The 23,173-nt window shown below is 43.6% G+C and overlaps 1 protein-coding gene across 1 annotated transcript in view; it reads left to right on the top strand.

Moving 5' to 3' along the window:
- MYO10 (myosin X) overlaps positions 1–23,173 on the top strand; it is a 210,197-nt gene that overhangs the window by 75,634 nt on the left and 111,390 nt on the right. The window contains exon 3 of the mRNA XM_014837346.3: positions 14,207–14,365. Coding sequence (XP_014692832.2) covers positions 14,207–14,365 — 159 coding nt within the window. The remainder of the gene's footprint in view (positions 1–14,206; positions 14,366–23,173) is intronic.

Consider the following 23,173-nt stretch of genomic DNA (forward strand, 5'->3'; position numbering starts at 1 on the left):
TTGGTTCTTGTTAATGACATAGTATGTGGCGTTTTGAGATATTCCAGTCACCGGAAATATGGTTAATAAAGTGATTTCAGAGGGGCCTCCTGTGTCAGCTCTTTAACATGTAACCTGAACTTTCAGCCCCTCCAGACCGCTTTTGCATCAAGTAACCTTGATGTCAAGCATAGCAGGTGTTTTTGAGCCTTTACCCTGAGGCAGGGGCTGAGATAATTACTTTAGGTGTGACAGTAGTCACGTGAGGCGGACCTCTTATTTTCCAGTTTCTAGTTGCGGAAACGGAGAGGCACAGAGTGGGGAGGCATCATACCCAAGGCCACACAGCCTTGATCAGATGTGGCAAGGATGTGAGCCGGGGATAGAACTGCAGTTGATGGGGTGCCAGAGACTGTGATCCTAACGTGATGACTTGTCACAATTACTATGTATACTGTAGATTAAGCAGGTGATTGCCAGTGACTTCTCAAGACTTAAATTTTATGCTTAAACTCCAGGTATAGCCTTGTCTACCTGTATCTACCTGATTCGCCCACCCTGAAGACGCCCGTGCTTCATGCAGCCCAGTGCTTTCCTGCCAGGGCTGTTACAGCATTTGGAAATGTTTGGGGTTCTATCCTGTTGCCACCAGAACCGAGGCTCAAGGCATTTAGCTGCTGGGGTCTGGGCGCCAAGCAACTGCTCGTGAGCAGTGAAGAGCTCTCCTGTTCGAATGTGGGAAGCACCCTGTGCCTTGGACTAGGTGCTCATGGAAGCGCGCTTTACGTTGCGCTAGGCGCTGCTGGTGAGGCCCCTTGTTAGTGTTGCATTTCTTTACACATATAAGTAGGAGTAAAGCCAGAAAGGGTTGGGTTAGGAGCAAGATGGTGGAGATATCCATGGAGGAGAGCAGTGCGATCTAGGGGGAGGGAGCAAGGCACACCCAGAGTAAGGCAGGCACAGGGTCAGTGACCAGGCTGGTCTGATTTGTGGGGCACTTGGGCATCCTTAACCTGTTCCTTTTGGGCTCCATCCATTCCAGTGTCTCCCCTGGCCTTGTCCTCTCCAGATTTCCTTGGGCTCATTTTGCTTCTCTGTGCTCGGCCCTCTCTGTGATCTTTAAGGACGGTCCACTTGTCACGCTCAGGCTGACCTTCCTCGTTCTGGGAGTGTGGGTTTTACCTGCTTTCTGCCCTTGGTTCCCTCATGCCCCTTTGCACCCACCTTTTAATCATTGGAACAGTGGTCAGACATCTGTGAAGGGAGTCCAACACTGGTGAGTTGCAGTTTTTGAGGGGGGCTTGGCATGCTAGCGAGGGAAAGGCACAGTATATATGGAGTGTCTGCATGTGTCGCCTGCCGGGACAAGTGCCTAACTCAAGTATTTTTATAAAAAGCAACAGCTTTATTGAGATATAATTCATACCCCATAGAATTCAGCCATTTAAAGTGTAGAGCTCAGGGGTTTTTAGTGTATTCACAGAGTTGTGCAACCATCACCACAGTCAATTTTAGAACATTTTTATCACCCCCAGAGGAAACCTCAGACCCATTAGCAGTCACTCCATTTCCTCCTCTCATCCCCCAGCCCTTGGCAACCACTAATTCTGTCTCTAGATGGGCTTATTCTGGACGTTTCCTATAAATGGAATCACATAACATATGGCTTTTTGTGTCTGACCCCTTTCACCTGGCATAATGCTTTCAGAGTTGGTCCACGTTGTAGCATGTATCAGTACTTCATTGCTGTTTATTTCCAAATAATATCCTATTGTGTAGGTCTATCACGTGATATTTATCCATTCATCTGTTGATGAACATTTGGGTTGTTTCTACTTTTTGGCTAATGGGAACAGTGCTGCTATGAACATTCCTATACAACTCTGTGTGGACATAGGTTTTCATTTCTCTTGGGTCTATGCCTAGGAGTGGAATTGCTGGGTCATATGGTAACCCTATGTTTACCCTCTGAAGGAACTGCCAGACTGTTTTGCAAAGCAGCTGCCCCACTGTACATTCCCTCCAGCAGTGTATTAACTCACATACATTTAACAAGAGCATATATAGCTATCAAGAGCTTAAGAGAGCAAAGAATTAAAAAAATTTTTAAAGATATAGGTATATATAGTGACAAAATAATGTGGATATATTTGCTCATTTCTAATGAGATCCTTGGGTCTCTGAGGGAATTGATTGCTCGGCGTTTGGTGCTTCTTTTCTGTTTTCAGGTGTTCATAGGCGAGAGGCTGTCACTTGGTGCATTTTCATCATCATGTTCTTAATCATTTCCATCTGCCCATCTCATGCCCGTGTAGGGGTCGTTGAGTTTCTGGTTTGGACCTTCTGTGTTATCTCTGCCCCTGGAAAGAAGATGAAGGTGGAGCAGCATTGATGGATGGAGACTGAGAGTGTTGTGGGCATAGGTGTTACGGTGAAAGTGGGCGTGGGGAGTTGGGCTTACAGCATTGGGCATCCGCGTCCGTGGAGGAGGAGCTGCCGTCTGATGGCAATATTGACTATCTGGTGGTGAGTGAGAGAGTGTAGTGGCCCCTTTGTCTTTATACCGTGTTTTGATTCTTTAACATTCTAAAATGGAAATTCGAAGAGATGCAAACTTATAAGGATATCTCCAGAAAGGAAGTTTCTAAATTTCCTTGTTGGGAAAGCTCAGTGGGGGATGAGAAGCTATGCAAAGAATTAAATGATATTGACAAAAACATGGCCATGTTTATCCCTTGTAACCTTTGCTCTCAAGAAGTCCTCAACCAGATTCCCATCCGTCCCTCTAACCCTCAGGTGCTCTGGCTTTTAGACATTTGGACCAGATTTCTGGCGAAGCTGTGGAGAGCTTTTATATGCTTTGCATTCTTAGACATTTACAGAGAAACAGCAATTCCTTGTTGACACTTTTGCGGGGAGTGCAAACAAGCACTGTTCTTTTTTGCCCCCTTATTTTGCTCATAGTGTGTATACTAGGAAAAATATCGCAGCACATAGTATTAATTTTTCTTACTCATTAAATATATTTTTTAAAGAGATCTTGGCTGTCTTTACTTGGTGACCTGTATTTTTTTTCAGTCTTTTCTTTTTCCAGCCTTTTGCCTCTTCCTAATCCTTCCAGTAATTCAAGCAGCATTTTGCTGACATTTCTGTGGATTTCCTTGGCAGTGGGGGCTGGGTGGGCATATAGAGAAAATGTAGGAGGTCATGACTCCACGTTCCAGGCCAATAGCCTTTCCTGTCATCTTCTGGATGGTGTGTGTTCTCATTTTTGTACCATAAGTTTGAGCCAAGCTGACCTCTTGTCCTCTTTGTAGATATTTTAGCAAACTAAAAGCCAGAAAGGACTTTTGGATTCAGTCTGGAATCTGGAATCATTCCGAATCTATTTTTGTTCACTGGATTAATAAATGCCTTGTGTGGTATCTCTTAATTCTTACTTGACACTTGGAAGTGAGTGGCATGCAAAAAACGTAGTGCTTAAAGTTAGGATTCATAAAATTGGCACTGTTTTAAAACTCCAAGATGTGTGCATATTTGGCTCAAATATGCCTTTTTCCTTTCACCTAAGAGCAGCCATGGAGTTACTGTCACGTTACTCAGTTTCAAGGCAGCCAGTAAATGAAAAAGGTTGGTTTACAACTCAAGCTTTACAAGTTTGGAGTTTGGTTTTCGTTGACAAATGCAAGGTGCACATTATATGATCTCAGCACCAGAGAGGAGCAGCTGGTGCTCATCCCTTTAGCAGACGGTTAGACTCGGCAGTGAGGACGCAGGGGTTTTCACAAGACACAATCCAGGTTCTCGCACATTGGTCCAGGACGAGGACGGCAGCACACCCCGACTGTCGTAGAACATTGTGATTCGGTCTTGCCTTCCTTCCCACCAGCCCGTCTACAGCCCCAGGTCCTCACGGATCTGATCATAGTGCTCCAGGAAATCAGCCACTTCACACAGGAGCTGAAGTTTGCCACCCCTGCTTTCTAGGCAGAAATAAGAGAGACAAGATTACAACCTAATGTGGTGAGTGACAGCAGAGGTTCTGTCCAGGGTGCTGTGAGAGAGAAGGGCAGTCCACTCAGGCTGGGCATGGTGGCTGAGGCTTGGAAGAGGGGTGACCTGGAGGAATGAGGATGGACCCCAGGAGAGTTCAGTGCAGTGTGAAACGCAGGGGAGGGGTGGGAGAGAGGGCAAGTGACTCAGTCCATCAGATATGGCTGGAGTCAGCTTGTTGGGAGAAGCAGCAGGGGCCCCTCAGGAAAGGCACTGTAGAGACACTATGTTAAGGAGATTATACTTTGTCCTGGAAGTGATTGGGAACAAACTGAGAGAATTTCCATCAGGGCATCATCAGATCACATAACTGATAACGGTAACAGGACTAACAATGGAAATACTTGAGGTCCTTACTGAGTCCCAAGAACTGTGCTAAATCCTTTGCCTGCGTTGTATTACTCTGATCTCACTCTTACTCTGTGAGGCGTAGGTGTCATCATCCTTGTTTTATAGATGATGACACCGAGGGTTCAAGAGCCGGGTAACTGGAGCAAGTTGATTGCTCGGCCAACGGGAAGCAGAGTGGAGTTCAGATCCATCTGTGCTGTTCAGACTTGAGCGATGTCCACTTAAAGATCCTCGTTGATCCCAGTTTGGGAGACATCAGCCAAAGAAACCAAAGTTTCATCAGGTACCAAGGAAATTTGTCATTAAAACTAGTATGAAAAATTTTTTTAAATCCTTAAAATTAGAACTCAGAAGTAAAACATGTTTCTTGGACTCCACTTTGAGAACCGTTGGATTCATGCCACGGACACTGAGGCAGAGAAACTAATTAGGAAGCACTTGTAGGGGTCCAGGTGAAAAATGTGAATAACAAGCTACGGCCAAGGCGGGAGGGGGAGAGGGAGAGAAGATGGATTCTAGGTGGTGCCGGTCATCTTGTCACCAGGACTTGGAAAGTGGACGTGGTGCCAGCAAAGGGGAGGGATTTTAGACTGACTCTGGTTTCTGGCTTGAGGAGCTGGTAATTAAAGAAATAGACACGGGGTGAGGAAGAGGGGTGGAGGTCTGTTTTGGTTGTGTTGGGTTTTTTTTGAGATGCTTTTGAAACATGAAGGTGCTTTGGAATTACAGGAATGGAGATTCTGTACCAGAGTTGAAGTTCATGCTGTAGGGGCTTGTGACTGGAAGGAGAAAGATCAGAAAGGGGCACTTAAAATTAGAGCAAGGACCAGGACGTTAGGACAGGAGCAAAGGAACCTCAGAAGCGAGAGCTTGTCGACCAGTTGTCCCAGGAGCATGGGGCCGAGAATTGGGGTTTCCGGACTTTCACCCCATCCCTGCTTCTTGCTTCGTAGAGTTTCTCTGGGCTGAAGTTTACTGTGCTTAAAACAGGTGGATTAGAGAAGCCTTTTCTCCTTCTAACAGCTGGTGAGTCTTGGGGAAGGTTTGTTATTTCATTTTGTTTTGTTTTTGTTATTTTTCGAAAGCAGTTCTACAATGCTCGATTTTTAAAAATTAATTGAATCAGTTATAGATAGATATGTTCATTGGCAGTGGTATTGATTGGGCTGATTTCTCTTTGTAAGCCTGGAAATGTTTAAAAATTTTAGAAAATAAGGAAAGAGTTGTAGAAAAGTATCAAAAATGGAATTAAAAACGCCTACAAACTTGCAACCCATTATTGGCGTTCTGATATGTTTTCCTCCAGTCTTTTTGTGTGTATTTTTAGGCTTTTTTTGCTTGCAGATCATTGTAGACTCACGTGCGTTTGTAAACAGTAATGCAGAAAGATCCCATGTGCCCATTACCCGGTTTCCCTTAATGACAGCATTTTGAAAAACTTCAGCACAATATCACAACTAGGGTATGGACACGGAGTCGAGATGCGAACCTTTCCATCCCAAGATCGCGTGTGTTGCCCTTTCGTGGCCACACCCATTGCCCTCCCACCCCCCCACCAACCTCTGGCTACCACCAGTCTGTCTTCCATTCTCTATAGTTTTGTCATTTCAAGAATATTATATAAATGGAATCTTACAGTATGTGACCTTCTGGGACTGGCTTTTTCAGCTTTTGCCTGTTGCAAATACAGCTGCTGTGAACATTCGTGTGCCAGTTTTCGTGCAAACATAAGTTTTCATTTATCTAGAATGAGTGCCCAAGAGTACAATTGCTGGTATGTGTGCACACGTGCATGTATTTTTAAAAATAAGTCTAAAATTATACTATGTGCATAGTGTAATTGTATCATAAATTTATTTTAGTGTAACTCTTAATGCAAAAAAAGTTGCATATCATGATCTTTTCCTTCACTAAATTCTTCAATTTGGAAAGACTGGCTGAAGGGGCGTGAACATCATCCTTTTCATGGTAGGCTTGTGCTGCCTGGGGCTGTGAGCAGCAAGGAAGCTCTCGGAGACACGTCCTAGCTCAGCTGGAGCAACAAGATTGGGACAGTGGGAAAGGATGGAGATTTTCCGGAAAAATTTTGTTTTATGAATAAAAATGTAATGTAGTTTAGCATTTAAAAGAAATCTGTATATAATTCTTCTATAAAGTCACCACTCCTAGTGTTGCATATAAATTTCGCTTTGAGATCTTATTTATGTGACTGTGTACAAATACTCTAGTGTGTTCTGTGGATGTATGTATTAGCCTTTCCTTCCAACTATCCCAACTTACTGTCACAGTTAACTTGTTTCCCTGAAGTTCACCGGGAGAGGGCAGGGCCAGTGTATCCTCGCGGCCTTCCCAGTCAGTGGGCGATTGCCCATGCACACGAGTCAGTTCCATTTAGCACTACTTGTGTGTGGCATGGTTCGGCGTCTCCATCAGCAGATGTGCTGTCCACAGATTAGCGCCCTGGGTGTTTCAGACTTCTTGGCCTCTTAATCCTATTGGTCTGCCTGCAGACTCTGCAGTGTCATCACAAAGATTTGTGCTCAGTGGTTAAGGCCTACCGTTCAGTGACTGACGGGCCGGAGCCTCCTGTCCTCGCTGGGTTGTCTGTGTCGTGGCTCATGCTTTTTGTGGTGTGTTATTTGTGCGTGCAGAAGTGGGAAGAAACCCTCCATCTGGGGACAACAGTGTTTGTAGTGATCACACCCAGAAGTGACGCAGACACTGCTTTCCCATGGGGGTCTGGAAAGTTGGTCTCATTAAATTGCATTTCGTAGTGAGTTTTTTCTTCTTTGTATCTTCTCTAGAAAAATAATCTCAGTGTCACATTTGGTATTAGAATTGCCCATGATGACAAGCAGGTAGAGAATGGTCTGTGCCACCTCCCCCCACCCCGTCCCCGCCAACCTCAGCTGCTTACGTGACACTCACTTCCTTCAGGTCACAGGCTACGTGCCACTGTAAGGGACAGGGCCTCCCACACCCTGCCGCAGCCGCGCTCCACTATATGGGTGGCCTGCACCATCTTGCCTCTGTATCTGCTCTTCCCTGGCCGTGGTCAGTCCCACGTGGCTAGTTCCCATGTACCCTAGAAATTTCCTCGTTACAGCCCCCCACCACAGGGTTATGATTGCCCATTCATTCTTCTGGTCCCTCAGTAGTCAGTAAGCTCTTTGAGGGAGGGGCCATTTAATTCATTGTTGTATTCCCAGGGTCCAGCTTACAGCCTGGCACGAATGACTGAGGGAACGAGAGAGTAAACATATGAAAAATAATGGAATAAATGTAAATCCAGCATGCTGGAAGGCAACGCATAATGTGTTTGTCTTGGCCCCCTCTCCATTCCTGTTCTCTCCTTCAAAGGGCCGAGGGCGTTCTCTCCCATTTACTCCATTGGACATGCCAGGGATTCACAGCCAGTAAGTGGCGGAGCTGGAATTCAAAAGGCCATCTGTGAACTATCTCCCTCTAAGGTCTGACTAACGTGCATCCTTTTCCACTATCCTAAGGAATTGAATGCTCGTTGTGCTGTGTGCTGTTGGGCAGGTTTCCTAACTTCTCTGATCCTTTGTGAATTCAGCCTTTAGAAAATGAGCAACAGTGTTTCCTCCCCTGCTGGGGATCAAATGTACCTGATGCATGCAGCCAGCACTCAATAAGTACCAGTTCCCTCTGCCTGCCTGTCTTCCTTATTTTTGGTTTTGTACCCAAATGCCATGCATGGTGCAACACTGGACATTGAAAACCTGGTGACAATTTAAATGACTTAATCTCACAAACTAGTTCGAGTCTTTGACAAAATAACAGTCTTTGTTTTATCTATATTTAATAGTTGGCTATCTAACAGACTTGACCAAGGGAGGTTAAAGTAACAAAATATTTATTTATATAAAGATAGTTTTAACCCCCTGTGCCGTGTAATTAAGATGCTAAATCTCTGACACATTTGAAGTGAAAGCAAGGCACTGTTGCCATTTTTTCCCTGCACCCTAGGAGAGTAGACATGTATGAATTTGCTTGTGATTAGATTCAAATGCAACTTTCTAGTAGACTTTACATCTTCATGCTCCAAATACTTTCTCCAATCTCCTGAGGCAGCAGCAAAAACAAGAGGCCAAGGAGATTGTCCGTTCAGGGGATCGCTTCCTTCTTCGGTCTGTCCTCGGGGCACAGCTGCTGAGAGACGGAGTCAGAGAAGCTTCAAACAAGGAAGATCATTTTTGGTCTACACGATTGCTCTTTTTAGCCACATATCAGGAGGCAGAAGTCTTAACCTTGGTCATCGATCGTACTTTAATTCGTGAATTAAGGAGGCAATAAAGAAAGAAGGAAAGGAAATTAAGAGAGCACCCCCAGGAGCAATGTACAATTTCAGGGAACGTCTAAACAAGGCCAGCCAGATTGGTACAAAAGGATTAAAATAGAAGAAGAAAGAGTTAGGTCAAATAGTTTTTCATCAGAGAGCGTGCAGGTCAAGATCATCATTAAAAAAATGTAAAACTAAATGTGCACCGCTCCCTCTTGCTCATTCCCTTCTCCCACACAGCCCGTGTTCAGGCCACTGTCTCAGGAGTCTGCACTCCTCCCTCTGTGCTAAGACTCTTGATTATTTCCTTAAAGTTTTACACCATTCCTTGCATCATGTCCCCCTGGTAGGAATAGATGCGTTTTATTGAGCCCTCATTGGTGCCAATTGCTGTGAAGTTTACCTCCATTATTTTCTTAGCTTTCACTATAATTCTATGAGTTAGGTGGTATTATTATTTTACAGAAGGGAGAAATTGTGAGCCAGCGAAGTTAAGTATCTTGCTCCTTATCCCTGAGCTATCGGAAGCGTCCATCTAGGAGAAACGAGTCTAGCCAGATCTGACTCCAGTGACCCCAAGGCCATGTTTTGGTCATTACCTACTCTGCCTCTCCTTGTTTTCTATACCCATCTCGATGTCTGGGACCATTTATTCTGTATTTAGTGAGTCTGTATAGTGAACCAAGACTGAGCACGGGGAAACAAGATGGGCACGCTTCCTGCCCTTGTAGAGTTCTCAAATTGTAGTTTGCAACCCCTAATAGTGAGGCATGAAATCAGTTTAGAGGGTCACAGCCAGCCTTTAAAAGAAATAGAATAGAAAATATTGGGGTACATTGAACACTGTGATGATAAATATTTTATGAAACTATGTGTATAGTAGTTTACAATATAGGACATTTCTTATTGTAGGTTGTGGTCGAAGGAGTTAAGTTACTGATCAGAGGTACCAGAGTCGGGGTTAGAGGATTTTTAAACAAGTAAGATAGTCTATTAGATAAGTGATTACAAACTGTGTAAGGGGCTATGAAAACAGCACACATGAGACAATGAGGAGGAGGGTGGCAGAGGGTCCTTCTGAGAGGAGAACATTGGGCTGAGACCCAAAAGGAGGAGAGTAGAGGATGTCAGTGGACCCGGGAACAGCAGGTACAGCAGCCCTGGGCCAGGTAGGCCAAAAGTAGAAATAGTGTGGACCATATTGTCTGACCATAATACAGTACAATTAGAAGATAATAGCAAAAATATAAGCAAACCCCAGTGCCTGGAAGTCATCGTCGTCATCGTCATCATCACCACCATCACCCTTCTTCACTTGGGTCTAATAAGGAAGACTCAAAAACTTAATTACATGATATTGTCATGCTGACCTTTGATTTACCTCCTTTCAATGTTTTTATTTCTTTGATTGTTTCTATAAGATTTGTTTTTATGTTTTATGAAAGGTTCTGCTTATAGACGTTGGCTCCCTCATTTTTTCTAGTATCTGCATAGACATCTGGTTGGTTGACGTCCGGGCATTTCTAGACCAGGCAGGGTATCACAGCCTTGGCACTCTTGACATTTTGAGCTGGAGAATTCTTTGATGTTTAGTATCCTTCCTAGGCTTTACTGACTTGATCCCAGCAGCCCCCTGCCCTTTCCCCTCGGTTGTGACAACCAAAAATATTTACAGAGATTGCCAAACGTCCCCTAGTGGGCAAAAGTGAGATCTGCTCTAGAAGAAATTCCAGGCTATGGTGAGATGAAATGCCTAGATTGGGAACATCCTCCATGCCTTCTGTTCATCAGGAGAGGACGTGGTAGGGTTTTTTTTTTTCTTCCATTGGAAAAGTTAGGTTTTATGACTGGTGGTACTTAATGACTTGTAATAAGAGAAATCTGTATATATCTCTCTGTCCTACAGAGCTATCCCGTAAGCATGATGGGGGTTTCTTGCAATGTGTGTATTATTCTAAGGTTAAAAATAAAGGGAGATTAATAATGTCTCAGCTGTTTTTATCTAATGAACTCCATGCCTTTTTCATTTCTTATACAGAAGTGGACCCAGCATTGGGCAAGCCTTCGCTGAGTTGTTTTTCCAATACTGTTGATTGGTTTCCTTTTTCAACTCCCATGCTTAATCCAGTCCGTCTTGTGACCACTGGCTTGTGTTTCTATAATGGGAGCTGTTTGTTCTGAAGCCCCATTTTCTCTAAGTTAATTTCCTGCCTATTAACCTTCTCTACTTTGCTCCGTTTCTTAGCTTTACCACCTTTCTCTTAGTATGTGAAGTAGGAATAACACTGAAGCAACTCAGCGTATTCTGAGTTGGGTTTTTGGGAACACATCTTGTTGTGTTTTGGCTGTGTTTGTTTCCAAAAATTCCTGTGAAAAGAATTCCCTTCTTTAAACATAGTATTTTCTTTTCTGCTGTTTGGGAATAATATTGTGCAACTAATACCCTGTTAATTCTTGCACATAGAAATAACTTTTGATAGTTCAAGGGGCTCTCCCTGAAAATTCTCGAATAAGATTATGGGTTTTATTAATCCTTTGAAATCTTTCTAAATTAAATCAGATGTTTATTCAACCAGTATGCATTAACACACTGAATGCAGGGGGCTGGTTTTATTCCTTCCTTAAAGGTTCTACTTTGATCTTACCCTATCTGTGTATCCCCAAATACCTAAAATAAAGTAACCTCTCTTGGAACTTAGTCCCTATACCCTCATTTATGTCTTCATAGACATTCATCACCATCTGCAATACCATATATTTACTTGTACGTTTGGTTTATTTTTCCTTCCCCAGGATAGTTCTAAGCTATCTTCCCAATGCTTAGAACACACAGTATTTGCTTGAATGAATAGATTTCTTAATTTATCACACTTATTTAAAGCACCTTCCATGTGCCAGGCACCATTCTAAAATCTTGACAAATATCAACCCATCTCTGAATGGGTGGCTATCTTTGCTTTTCTTTCACAAATACAATTTCTCTACTATATTTTACTTTGAAATAATCATTGATTTGAGCGGCTGCAATCCTCTCTCTTGACATAATATTTCTATCTTTTTTTCTGTTCGTAGCCTCTGGTTTTGTTTATGTAATTATTGTCTTCCGTGATGATTCTGTCACCTTGAGGTCATGAGAAAGAAGAGTTTTAGTTTTCTTGATTTTCCCACTCCTGAATAGACATGAGCCCACGTACAATGTGCTCTTGAAAATATGAGCGGGTCAAACATGAGAAGGTGGGGAACTCTACTTACGGGTTATAGCCATTTTTTCAGTGACTGTGTGCCCAGCTCTGAGCTGTTTACTTGGGCTCGTGCATTGTCTTGCTGTTCCCAGGGCGTTTATGAAGGACGATGAAGTGTTTATACATGGCATAAATATTTAGTCATTATATATTTATATTTTTTTAGTGTCTAAGTCTTGTAGTGTTTGTATGATTTCTATACTCAGAGTCAATATAAATACAGACAATGATTTTAATATTCTAAATTATTCCTATTCTCAAATTCTGGAATTCTCAGTGTGTTCAGAGAGACCATTAGAAAAAGTTGTGTTCACGTTGCGAAGGATTTGCTCATGGTGAGTTTGCAGGGGGTTGAGCAGGAGAGAGTTGTGCAGGCTTTGATGTCCTGTCTTCTTTCCTACGAGAAAATTTGAGTAACCACCTGCCGTTGTGTTGGCAGGAGCTCTGAGCAGAGTGAGGAGAGACCCTCCGGTGTGCTGGGAGCAGAGGGCATGCAGGGTGCTTCTTTACACTCCTCAGCAGAGGTTCAAGTTCTGCCTCGGCCCCCACCATCACAGTCGCTTTAGATGGAAGGCCAAGTTCCCTACCCAGTTGTAGTGTTTCTGGAAAAGCTGCCTGGATTGGCATCAGAAGCCTGTAGCAAGTTAAGGGCAGAGATTTCACCTCTGAGATTTACCAGGTTGCCCCAAGGCCACTTCTCTCGGCCTCAGTGTTTCTGTTTCTTTAACTTTCTCCCGTGGCATTTATGAGTTACAATAAAAGATCAGTGTCTTAAGTGTTTCTACACTCTCAAACGTTCCTGTGCATTTTTCTTTAATACCTTGTTATCCTGGCCATTGCACATCCCCACCCTGTCCTCTCTCAGCGGGCCCCAGGCCTGCCCTATCCTGTGGGTGCTCCTGGATGCTCATGTGGCGGGGTTGGCCACCCCACCATGAGGTGGGGCCGCTGGGGCTGGCACGTCTCCTGCTGGGTGTCTGAGCTGGTCCTCAGAAGAGATGGCTGACCTTGGACAGTCTCTCTGAACTGATTTTGACCAACTCTTGTGGTTCATGTGGCAGAAAGGCCACTGCTGAAGTTTTAATTTTTCTCTAGAAAAGTAAAACATGCCAATTTTCATGGCTTGGGCAGACCATTGGATTGGTACTTTTGCCTTCTTAGTGTGTCATTCTCTTTTGCAATCACATACAATTTGTTACCATGTAGGTGACTGGTCCATATTTAAAAATAGAATTTCCCAATCGTGAAGTCTGCAAATCCTATTCCAGAAAGTTGTTTTGTGTGTATATGTGCCCCTGAGTGTGAGTGCATATGAAGACTGCACATTTTTCATGTTATTTATGTTCTTTTTATATCTTGGTGTTTTTGTTTTATTTTAAGGATGAATATAATAAAAGTGTAAGATGAATAAATATGGGGTAGACTCCACAATCAGGTGCTTTTTGTTACTACATGAGTTTGTACGTGAAGCTGGTCAAACTTTGCTCAGCAGATGGAGCTGACTTGATACTGGTTAAACTTATGCCAAATCAGTTGTGATAGGAGTGCTGAGTAGATTTTAGAAATAATCAGTCTTAGAATATCAGAGTTGTCTCATGTACATGGTACAGCACGTATGAGCCCTCAGAGCTGGTGTTTGGAATTTTAAGGAAGACAGACTGTCAAGCAAACAAAGAAACTGATTTTATTTTACATCTGAAAGGGGATTTGTTTTCCCTGAAGGTCACACGAATGCTAGCTGTCCCACTAGAGTGGGGATAGTGTCCAAGGATGTTTGTCATACATTCCTGTGAAGATGTGTTCCAATCTTTGAACAAATATATAGACATATGGTGAATTTCTATGACACGTAAGTAGACGAACTTTATTATGAAACTTTGAAATATGTGATCCCATGTGAAACATTATGTAGTGAACCCAAATTACTTTCTCTAAGTTTGGTTAGCCCATTTCTTAACTGTTATTGATTTATGTCAATTGGAGAAATGTGTAGAGACGTGGACTGTAAATTTATAATTGCTGTGATTCCCAGAGGATGGTTAGCGCTTGAACTAGTGTCCTTTAGGAACATCCAATAGCGATTGTGAAAATCATTGCTTCCTTTAAAAGTAGAGAGGTGACACACAGAAAATGAAAAAGTTCTCTACAGTGTATGTTTTATTGGCCGATTCAGGATCTCGTGGCTGAAATTGTACTGAGCTTGTATTGCGAGTTGGAGAAACGATTGTGGAAACTATTCATTGCTGGTAACTCAACAATTGAATTCCTCCCGCATCAGGTATTCACTTACAAGCAGAGGACAATTACACACGAGAAGGTGACTGCTATGCACCCCATGAACGAGGAGGGCGTGGATGACATGGCCACCTTGACAGAGTTCCACGGGGGCTCCATCATGCACAACTTGCACCAGCGGTATAAGAGAAACCAAATATATGTAAGTTCCACTTAAGTTCCCTTTAAAAATTCCTTGAATTTGTGGGAATGTTTATCTTTGTTTTCAAAGAGTATTTCCCGCCTTTTGTGAACCTGTGGTTAATCTGTGTAAAACTGTGTTTTCAGGTGATTTGCCAATTAGAAACGTGGTTCAGTAAGTGATGCTCTTGTGTTTATTGCCTTGATTTTATTAGAGGGGATTATTTCAGTCAAAGGGCAGTTCGACCGACCGCTTTCTCCTTCTGGGTGATTCTGTTTCTAAGAGTTCTCTTAGATAAAGACGTCACGCCCAGTGGTGTGACTTCCTCAATTCAGGGCTGGGGGAAAATGTGGATTTACAAAGTTTTCTTCCTTTTTTCTCCTTCTATGGATCTTCACTGTTTTTCCAGTTCTGGAGCCCATCCAAGGGGATATTTGGATTCAAGGGAACCCATCTTTCTTATTTGTGAGATTCCTGTTGGCTATTTCAGTTGGAGACATGTCCATAAAAAGCAGACCTGGGGACCGGCCCGGTGGCACAGCGGTTAAGTTCACGTGCTCCTTCCGGTTCAGATCTTGGGGGCGGACCCACACACTGCTCATCAAGCCATGCCGTGGCAGGCGTCCCACATATAAAGTGGAGGAAGATGGGCACAGATGTTAGCTCAGAGCCAGTCTTCCTCAGCAAAAAAGAGGAGGACTGGCAGTGAAGGTTAGCTCAGGGCTGAGCTTCCTCAAAAAAGTAAATAAAGCAGTCCTGCACATTTTTCTCTCAACTTTGATGAAACGTGACTATATCTATATTCTAAGAGTAATATTTAAAAAATCACTTCTGTAATAATCACTTTTGCCGTTAAAGGACAGATATATAGAGTACAAAGTACATATATTCCTTCATCTGCCTGTTGGTGAGTCTTTATAGTAAACTGAGGCAACTTCTCATACGTGTTTATGTTTCTTGTCAAGTTCAAATTCATACAGTTTTTAAAACCCCAAATTTTAATATCGTAAAAACCATTGATCTTCTGTTCTTTAGGAGCTATATTTAATTTTGCGTTTGTGATGATGGTGAATAGTCATAATATCAGCCTTCACAACTGAGACTCGAGGCACGCTTCGTATTCAGGTCCCTCCAATTGATCTACCCTCAGACCGGGAGAGGAGCCGGGAAAGAGCAGGAATATATATGGATTTTTAATGCTTAATTTTCCTCAGCTTAGAAAAAAAAGTATGTTTATTTGCCTTCTTTTTATATTGTGAAAGTGTCATTTTTGCCAGATTGACCTAATGCTTGCCAAATGTTTTCAAACAGCCCTGTCTAGAGAAATTCAATCGTTCTAGTGCTCTGACTTGCTGAGCTTGCTTACACTCAGTGTTTAGATTAAAATGTTTTCCATATGTTCTTCAGAAAAGGTACTGTTTCATCCATGTTTATGTAAAAGTGGCTATATACGGTCACGTGCCACATAATGACATTTCCGTCAATGACGGACTGCATATCCGACGGTGGTCCCATAAGGATGGTACCATACAGCCTAGGTGTGGAGTAGGCTGAACCTTCTAGGTGTGTTTAAGTGTACTTTATGACGTTCGCGCAATGATAAAAGCGCCTAATGACGCATTTCTCAGAACATGTCCCTGTCGTTAAGTGATGCGTGACCATATTCTGTGTTGTGCATGTGCTGTCAGACCATGCATTTCACTGCTCTATTCTCATCTCAGAAATCTTCTTGAAGGTGACCAGTGAACTCCCTCCTTCCATGGAATACCCACTCCACAGGTGTCCCGGTTTCCATGTGCCGTGTCTGTGTTTTTAATATTAAGTATTGGACACTGCCCTGTGAATATTTGTTTACACAGCAATTTCCTGCTTGGGTTGTCAAGGGTTTTTATCTTGTCTGTCTTGAGCCAAGGACATTGCCAGGCACCTGGTAGTTGTGTAATAAATGTTTGTAAAATAAATGCCATACATATTAGAAATAGCTAATAAAGCATGAAGCTAGATTTAAAATGTTTTAATTGGTGCATGTCTCTTGTAGCTATTTCAGAGTTCATATCCTTCTGTCTTTAAACTCAAGTTCTTATTACACATTTAATAATCAAGACAAAGTCAGTCAGTTAGGAGGAAAAAAGACTACCCAAGGGATTTAAAAGGCAGAGCCTTTTCAAAGTTTTTTTTCTTCCTCTTCTCGTGATGACGATGTTAAACCTGATAGCTGAATTGCCCAGTGAACCCCGTGAATAGGATCTTGGTCTTTTTTTTCTCCCTAGAATGAAGATCTCTTCCCTCCCCTTTGAAAGAAAAACACAGGATTTTTCTACATCCAATTTGCAGTTCAATTTGGTTAATTATGCCCTTACATGCCTTCCTTTTGAGACTTGGATAATTGTATTAGTATCCATAAGCAGCCCCCACGATTTTCTTATCATCGCTGAAGCTGTTTGCCTTGGATTCCAGTACCTGTCAGACTCTGCCCCATCAAGACAAAACCACCACCTTCCAGAAAAGCACAGCTTTTCTCCCAACTCCAAATGTTGCCTGTCTGTCTTTAAAAGAGAAAAAAATGACTTGTAACACAGGTGCTGTGTCAGTTTTCCATTGCTAGCCTAACAAATTACCATAACTATACCAACTTAAACCATAGAAATTCATTTTCTTGCAGTTCTCCAGGTCAGCATCTGCTAGGGGTCCCACCTGTCTAAACTCCAGCTGTGGGCAGGGCGCCATTCCTTTCTGGAGCTTTCGTGGAGGATCTATTTCCTGCTCATTCTGGTACTTGACAGTTACTTGCACTTGTGGGACTGAGGTCCCCATTTTCTTCCTGGCTGTCAGCCAAGCGCTGTTCTCAGCTTCCAGAGGCCCCCTCCCATCACCTTCAAAGGCAGCAATGGTGGATCGAGTCCCTCTCATGCTTCAGGTCTTTCCTCCTCCCTTCTCCTCTCTCTCTGACTGCAGCCAAGGTAGGGTCTCAGCTTTTAAGGATTCATGTGATTAGACTGGGCCACCTGGACTATCTCCCAGTCTCAAAGTGTACCACCTTAATCACATCTCCAAAGTCCCCTTGCCATGCAACATCACATAGTCACAGTTTCTGGGAATTAGAGGTGGACATCATGGGAGGGGGGTGCCGCCTTCTGCCTACTATAGGTGCCCTCCCTTGAGTAGTGCCATTGAGAAGGAACTTCCTCAGCACTCTGGATCTTGCATTATTTGTTGACTTTCTGGTCTGAGTTGGCAGGTTACACAGGTGGCTGGTAAGCAGACCCTTCTCCACGTGGAGAGGTCTACTGTCTTGTGTAGGAAGGACTCTTAGCTTTTTTCTCCTTGAGGACCACCCTTACTGCCTGAGAACTTTACTAGACCCAGTAAAAAGATTTTTTCCAGCCGTTAGCATCCTTCTTTAAAATGGAGTAGACAGCTACAAGGGAGAAAGCTCTCAACATAGGCACGTCAGAGTTGAGCTCCCTTTTCTCCACCCACCTCCTCTTGGGCTCCGTATTAATCACTCTTTCTGGGTGTGAGTTTTTTAATTGATGTGTTTTTGAAAGGTCAGATGTCATAACTCCCATATCTGATAGGGCTGTTTTAAAATAAAAGGACAAGTGAAAGCTTTAGGAATGTTGTTAACCTTTGTACCTTTCTCCCCATCTTATTTGTCTAATACCACCAAATCTTTATTTAGGGAGCTCCTGCCTGGAACTTGGCACTGTGTCCTTCGGGGCACAGAGGCTGTCCTGACTTTTGTCAGCGTGTGTAGGTCTGTGTGACTCCAGCCTCGCCACTGGTCGTGGTGGAGCTGACACCCAGGTTAGAGCAGCTCTGTGCTTTCCATAATTGCCTTGTGCAAGCCCCCGCCTTCTACCCTAATGCTGCATTTCATTCCTGGAATGCCAGGTTCTTCATGCCTAAGGCTTCACCTTGTCAGCCTTTTCCATTCTCTAGTGACTTCCCATTCAAGACCCCTGCTCAGCACTTCAGCTCCCAACTTGGGAGCCCATCCCAAACTTCCACCCTGAACCCCTCGTCTATGGGCTTCCTGCCATGGGGGCTCTCCCCTGGTTGCCTCACCCCTTAGAGACAGTCTAATAAGGGTCCATTCCTCCTCTGTCTCTTCCCACCACTGATGAGACCTGCTGAGGACAAGTATCCACACCTATAAGTTCCTAAAGACTCAGGGAGAGGAGGGGCAGGATATGTGTTTGTGGTACAAAGAGGTAGGAAGTGGGGAGAGGTGGGTCAGCCAGAGCTGGTCGTGAAAAGCCTTAGAGAGGGGGTAGCAGTCATGATACTACAAAAGGGAGGGATAAGATTTGGTTAGACGGAAAGGCTAGTAAAACACATGAACGAAGATGGAGAGATGAGAGTGAATTTGGTGTGATGGCCTCACTAAATTGGGAGAAAGTTCCTTTGCTTATGGACTCTGGTATTTGTTGGGGAACGTTGAGCAATTAGATGAGAGAGGCAGGCTGAGGTCAGGACACCCTTAAAGCAGTGGTTCTCAACCAGGTGACTCTGCCCCCTAGGGGACATTGGGCAGTATCAGGAGGCATTTTTGGTTATGATAGCTAGAGCCAAGGATGCTAATGGTATCTATTAGGTACAGGTCAGAGATGCTGCTAAACATCCCACAGTGCCCAGGACAGCCCCACAAGAAAGAGTTATCTGGCTCAAGATGTCACTAGGGTCAAGGCTGAGAAACCCTTCCTTACTTAAATCTGGTCAGCAACGTCTGGGCTTGGTGGTATAGAGACTACAACATCTTTGTTAAAGGTTTTAGAAGAGAGAGCTTCCCAAAGAAAAAATTTACAAGAGTTGATGGGAAGTGATGTGATATGGACTGTAGAGAGTAGATTGGCTGCGAGAATGTTGCAGTAATTCAAGGGTGAAGAGATGAGGGCTTTAGACCAGGGTAGAGGTGGGGGTGAGCTAGAGAAGAACAGATATGAGAAGTGTGGAGGAGAAGGTGAAGGAGGAAAGATTAGCTTTAATGACTCCCAGCCTTGTCAAGCCCCAATGGCCCTGAGAACATGGTGTTGACAGTCCTGGCAGCAAATCAAGGAGAGGAGAGTGGGAAAGACGAGTTGGGTTTTAGATGTCTGTCGTACTGTATTCTCTGGAGCCTGGCTCATTTGAAATTGTTACGTACCCAGCATGTAAACACAGCGTTGACAGGAGCAGATGAGCTTTCTGTTGTATTGAACGTAAGCTCTGTGTCCAGAGTGGAGGGACTGCCAAGCAAGTCCCGTGGGGCGGCAGTTTTGTTTTCCGCGCAATGGAAGAGAAGCACATTCTCTCCATCAGAGGGTTTGTCGTGCTCTGGGTCAGTTGCATGGAGGAGACACCTCTCCCACCCTGTTAGGAATGGCTCAAAACCACATCACGGAGAGAGCTGCAGGGAACTTCAGAGCTTGTCTGCAATTATGGTGTTGCGGATGGCTCCAGAGGAAGCTGTGCTGTGTTCCACCCAACTCCTTGGTTAGTTTGTTGGTCTTGCTGAACAAATAGTGCAGAGATGAGAATCAAACGAGCCCATTTTAAGAAGTGGGGCTGTGTCTAAAGATAAATGCTATGTAAACACAAGAGAGTCTTCACAGCTAATATATTTTTAGGCGTTTGAAAAATATCCTTTGGTTAGGTGGCATTTCAGCCTGAATCCGTAAATGTGTTTGATGCTCTTCCTGAATTAACTTGGAAGCCTGCTTCTGTCGAGCACAATGTGTCATCAGGCAGCAGCCAGTGAAGGACCTGTTGATTGCAGCAGGCAGGGGAACTGGGTTCACCTGTGGGGGAAATCGCAGGCTGTGTGCAGTGTTAGGACTGGGCATCCCGTGCCATGGGGCCTACTGTTTGGAACATGCAAACCTAAGTCTGCGATTCATTTCCTTGAGTTGAGTTTTCCCAAAGTAGACGTTTTTGGGTTGGTTTCCGTCCCTTCCCATAGCCAGTGTCAAGTAACAGTGTGCCTCTCCCGGATTCAGGGATGGCCTGAAGACCAGATGCATAGCCGTCTTGGCATGTGTCTCGTACTGGGAACAGCTGAATACAGTGTGGTTTGTCAGGGGTTTTTTTCCACATGAAATCAAGACTGCTGTTGCCAAAAGATGATTGTAACCATCTGTCTGACTATATGTATTTTTAAACTTTACCGAACGTTTATGCTCTTGAGTGGCCACTTCCACATCAGCACATGATGGTGGCAATTAGGAACTTTGTTTTTGTGATTTTTTTTTTTTTCGTTTCCTGCCTGTCTTTTGGGTCAGATTCCTTTCAATAAGGAGGGAATTTTATTCAGAAATGCACTCAAATGGAATACCACGTCTGAATTTAAGAGCTTGACTTCCATAACAACTTGAGTTATCTGTTGTAATCTAGTTTTCTTTTCAACAAACTTGAACGCTTGACAGTTTTTTAAATTGTTAAAAAATGTTTTCTTAATTGTTTAATTGGATAATAATGGCACACAGTTTTGTTATGTAGAAGGTAGTGGGCATAGAGCACTAGAACACAGTTAAAACGTGAATTTATTTGGTGGTTAAATCGTGCACCCCACCAATGTATCTACGTCAATTTAGCCCTGCCTGTGTGCCAGGCTGAGTGGTAGGCTCCAAGGATGCCACATTCCTCTTGTTTACAGTAATTGTTTCTTGAAAGATTGGATTATTGAAAGGCAGGTTCCCTCCAACACCTCCCAGTTTATTGGTGAAGATGGACACAAGCAAACCATTGACCATAGCTCAAGATGACAGTGAGTGTGATAAAAGTAGTTACTAGGAACACAAAAAATGAACACCCAAAGGAGGAGGTGAGGAGGGGATCAGAAAATGATTCCCAGCTGAGTTATGCTGAGTTTTAAATCATTCACAGGGGAATTTGGCCAAGAAGGAGGGTGGCTCATTCCTAGCAGAAGATCAGCATGTGCAACTGCATCAAAGAGTGTGATGCGTTTGTCCAACTGCAGGACATTCAGGATGCTGGAATGAAGGGTGCGTGCAGCGGGCTGGCAAGGTGGTCAAGAGCAGGTGAGGAAGGACTCTGTGTAAGTTACTGAGCTTGAATTTATTTGTGCAGGCTGTAGGGAACGACTTGGAACGTGCACTCTGGGCAAACTCAGTCTGGCAGCAGGGTGATGGATGGGTGCATCCAGTCCTGTCTAGGAGAGGCAAGCAGTAAACCAGATGGGAAGCGATGGGATTCCGAACCGGTCCTGGGAGAGTTTAGGTATGAAGGATACTGAGGTAGAATTTCAATGTTTGAGTTTTGGGGGCAAGTAGGCTGAATTTCACAGGATGACGCCTAGATTTCTGGATTAACCGTTTGAGGAGACTGGTGCCATTTGTCAAATGTGACTGTGTGAGAAGAAACAGGTGTTTTTGGGGATATCAGCCTTGTCCATTTCGAGTTTGGCTAAAGAGTATCCAAGTGAAGATGACCAGTGGGCCATTGAGTCTGTGGATCTGTAACTTAAACCTCAAGCTGTATTCAAGGTCAAGATTTGGGAAGTAAGTCATTGCCATATTTAGCTGAGATGAGAGAGGCGGGCGGGGAGAAGGAGGGGAAGACGGATGAGAGAGAGAGGTGGGGAGAGAAGGAAAGAGGAGAATGGTGGGTGCGAGCTAAATCTGGCTGAGGAATCCCACTTCTAAACAAGTTCTTCCCATTAGGAAAGTATGCCATGGCACTGACCTTAACCAATCTCCCTAGTGCATTTCAGATTACTTGGTCTCCATTCAGCTTTTCGGGACCACATGATGAAAAGCAGTTGTGGTTTTATTTTCAGTAACAAAAACAATAATAAATACTTCTGATTTCTGTAACACTTTCACAAAGCAATTGCATGGGGTAACAGAGGATGTAGAATCTTAGGCCCCGAGGGGTTGTAATACCAGGATACCAGGGGAGGTGGCTCCAGGCTGAAGACTTCCTGGTCTTCTGACTTGACCAAACCTCGCTGTCGAGATAATTTGTTCTTATGTTGGAGTAATGACTTCCCAATGGTGGCACGGATCCCTCTGTATCTAGAAGCAGGGTGCATCTGAGGCCACTTCCAGTTTTCTTAATTATATTTGATGTGTTTTTTTTTGGTGGGGGATTAGGTACTGGATATTACACCCTTATGCCTTTTGAAAACCTCAAATTGGTTGATTTTGGATTGAAGAAACACAGTGAGTTTCTCCCAACCTTTTTAAGCAGTGTGTGCTGCAGCTGTTCCAGATTATTAAAACGGGCAAGGAAATGTATTTTTTGATGAGTTATGTGGAACTTTTCTGACTAGAAATTTTATTTTACGTGCCTCAAAATAGAATGTACTTTCTATTTCTGAAAAGCCGTTAAAATGACCAAGCTATTTATTCTTGTGGAATTTGGAATCCAATATGAGGAAACCAGTACCTGGCCCCGCCTCACGTTTGAGGGTTGCATGTGTGCAGAGTCTTAAACTGCATGGCGTTATCATGGCCATTTTTAGAGAAGTAATAATACCTTTTTATAGAGTGATAAATGGTACAAGCATGCAACAAATGTCTCCGGCTCTTAGGATTTCCCGCTACATTTTATCTTTGCTTCACTTAGTCTTTCTTCCACCCCCTCCACTCCCCAGTCACCATTTCTCTTGTTACATGTTGAACTTTCCTTATTCAACGGTACTTGTCCAGCATTTTAGTGACAAAATAACCCATGCAAAGTGCTATGTTTAAGGTAGTGGGAGAAAAGATGTCCTTGGCTATAGTCGTTCTTGCTGATGGATCTCTAAGATGTCACCTAGTTTTTCTTTGAATAAACTATGAGGACTCCTTGTTATTTACCCTATTCCCATTGTTGCAATGCTGTCTA

Source organism: Equus asinus, chromosome 10, assembly GCF_041296235.1.
Source record: "Equus asinus isolate D_3611 breed Donkey chromosome 10, EquAss-T2T_v2, whole genome shotgun sequence".
NCBI lineage: Eukaryota > Metazoa > Chordata > Mammalia > Perissodactyla > Equidae > Equus > Equus asinus.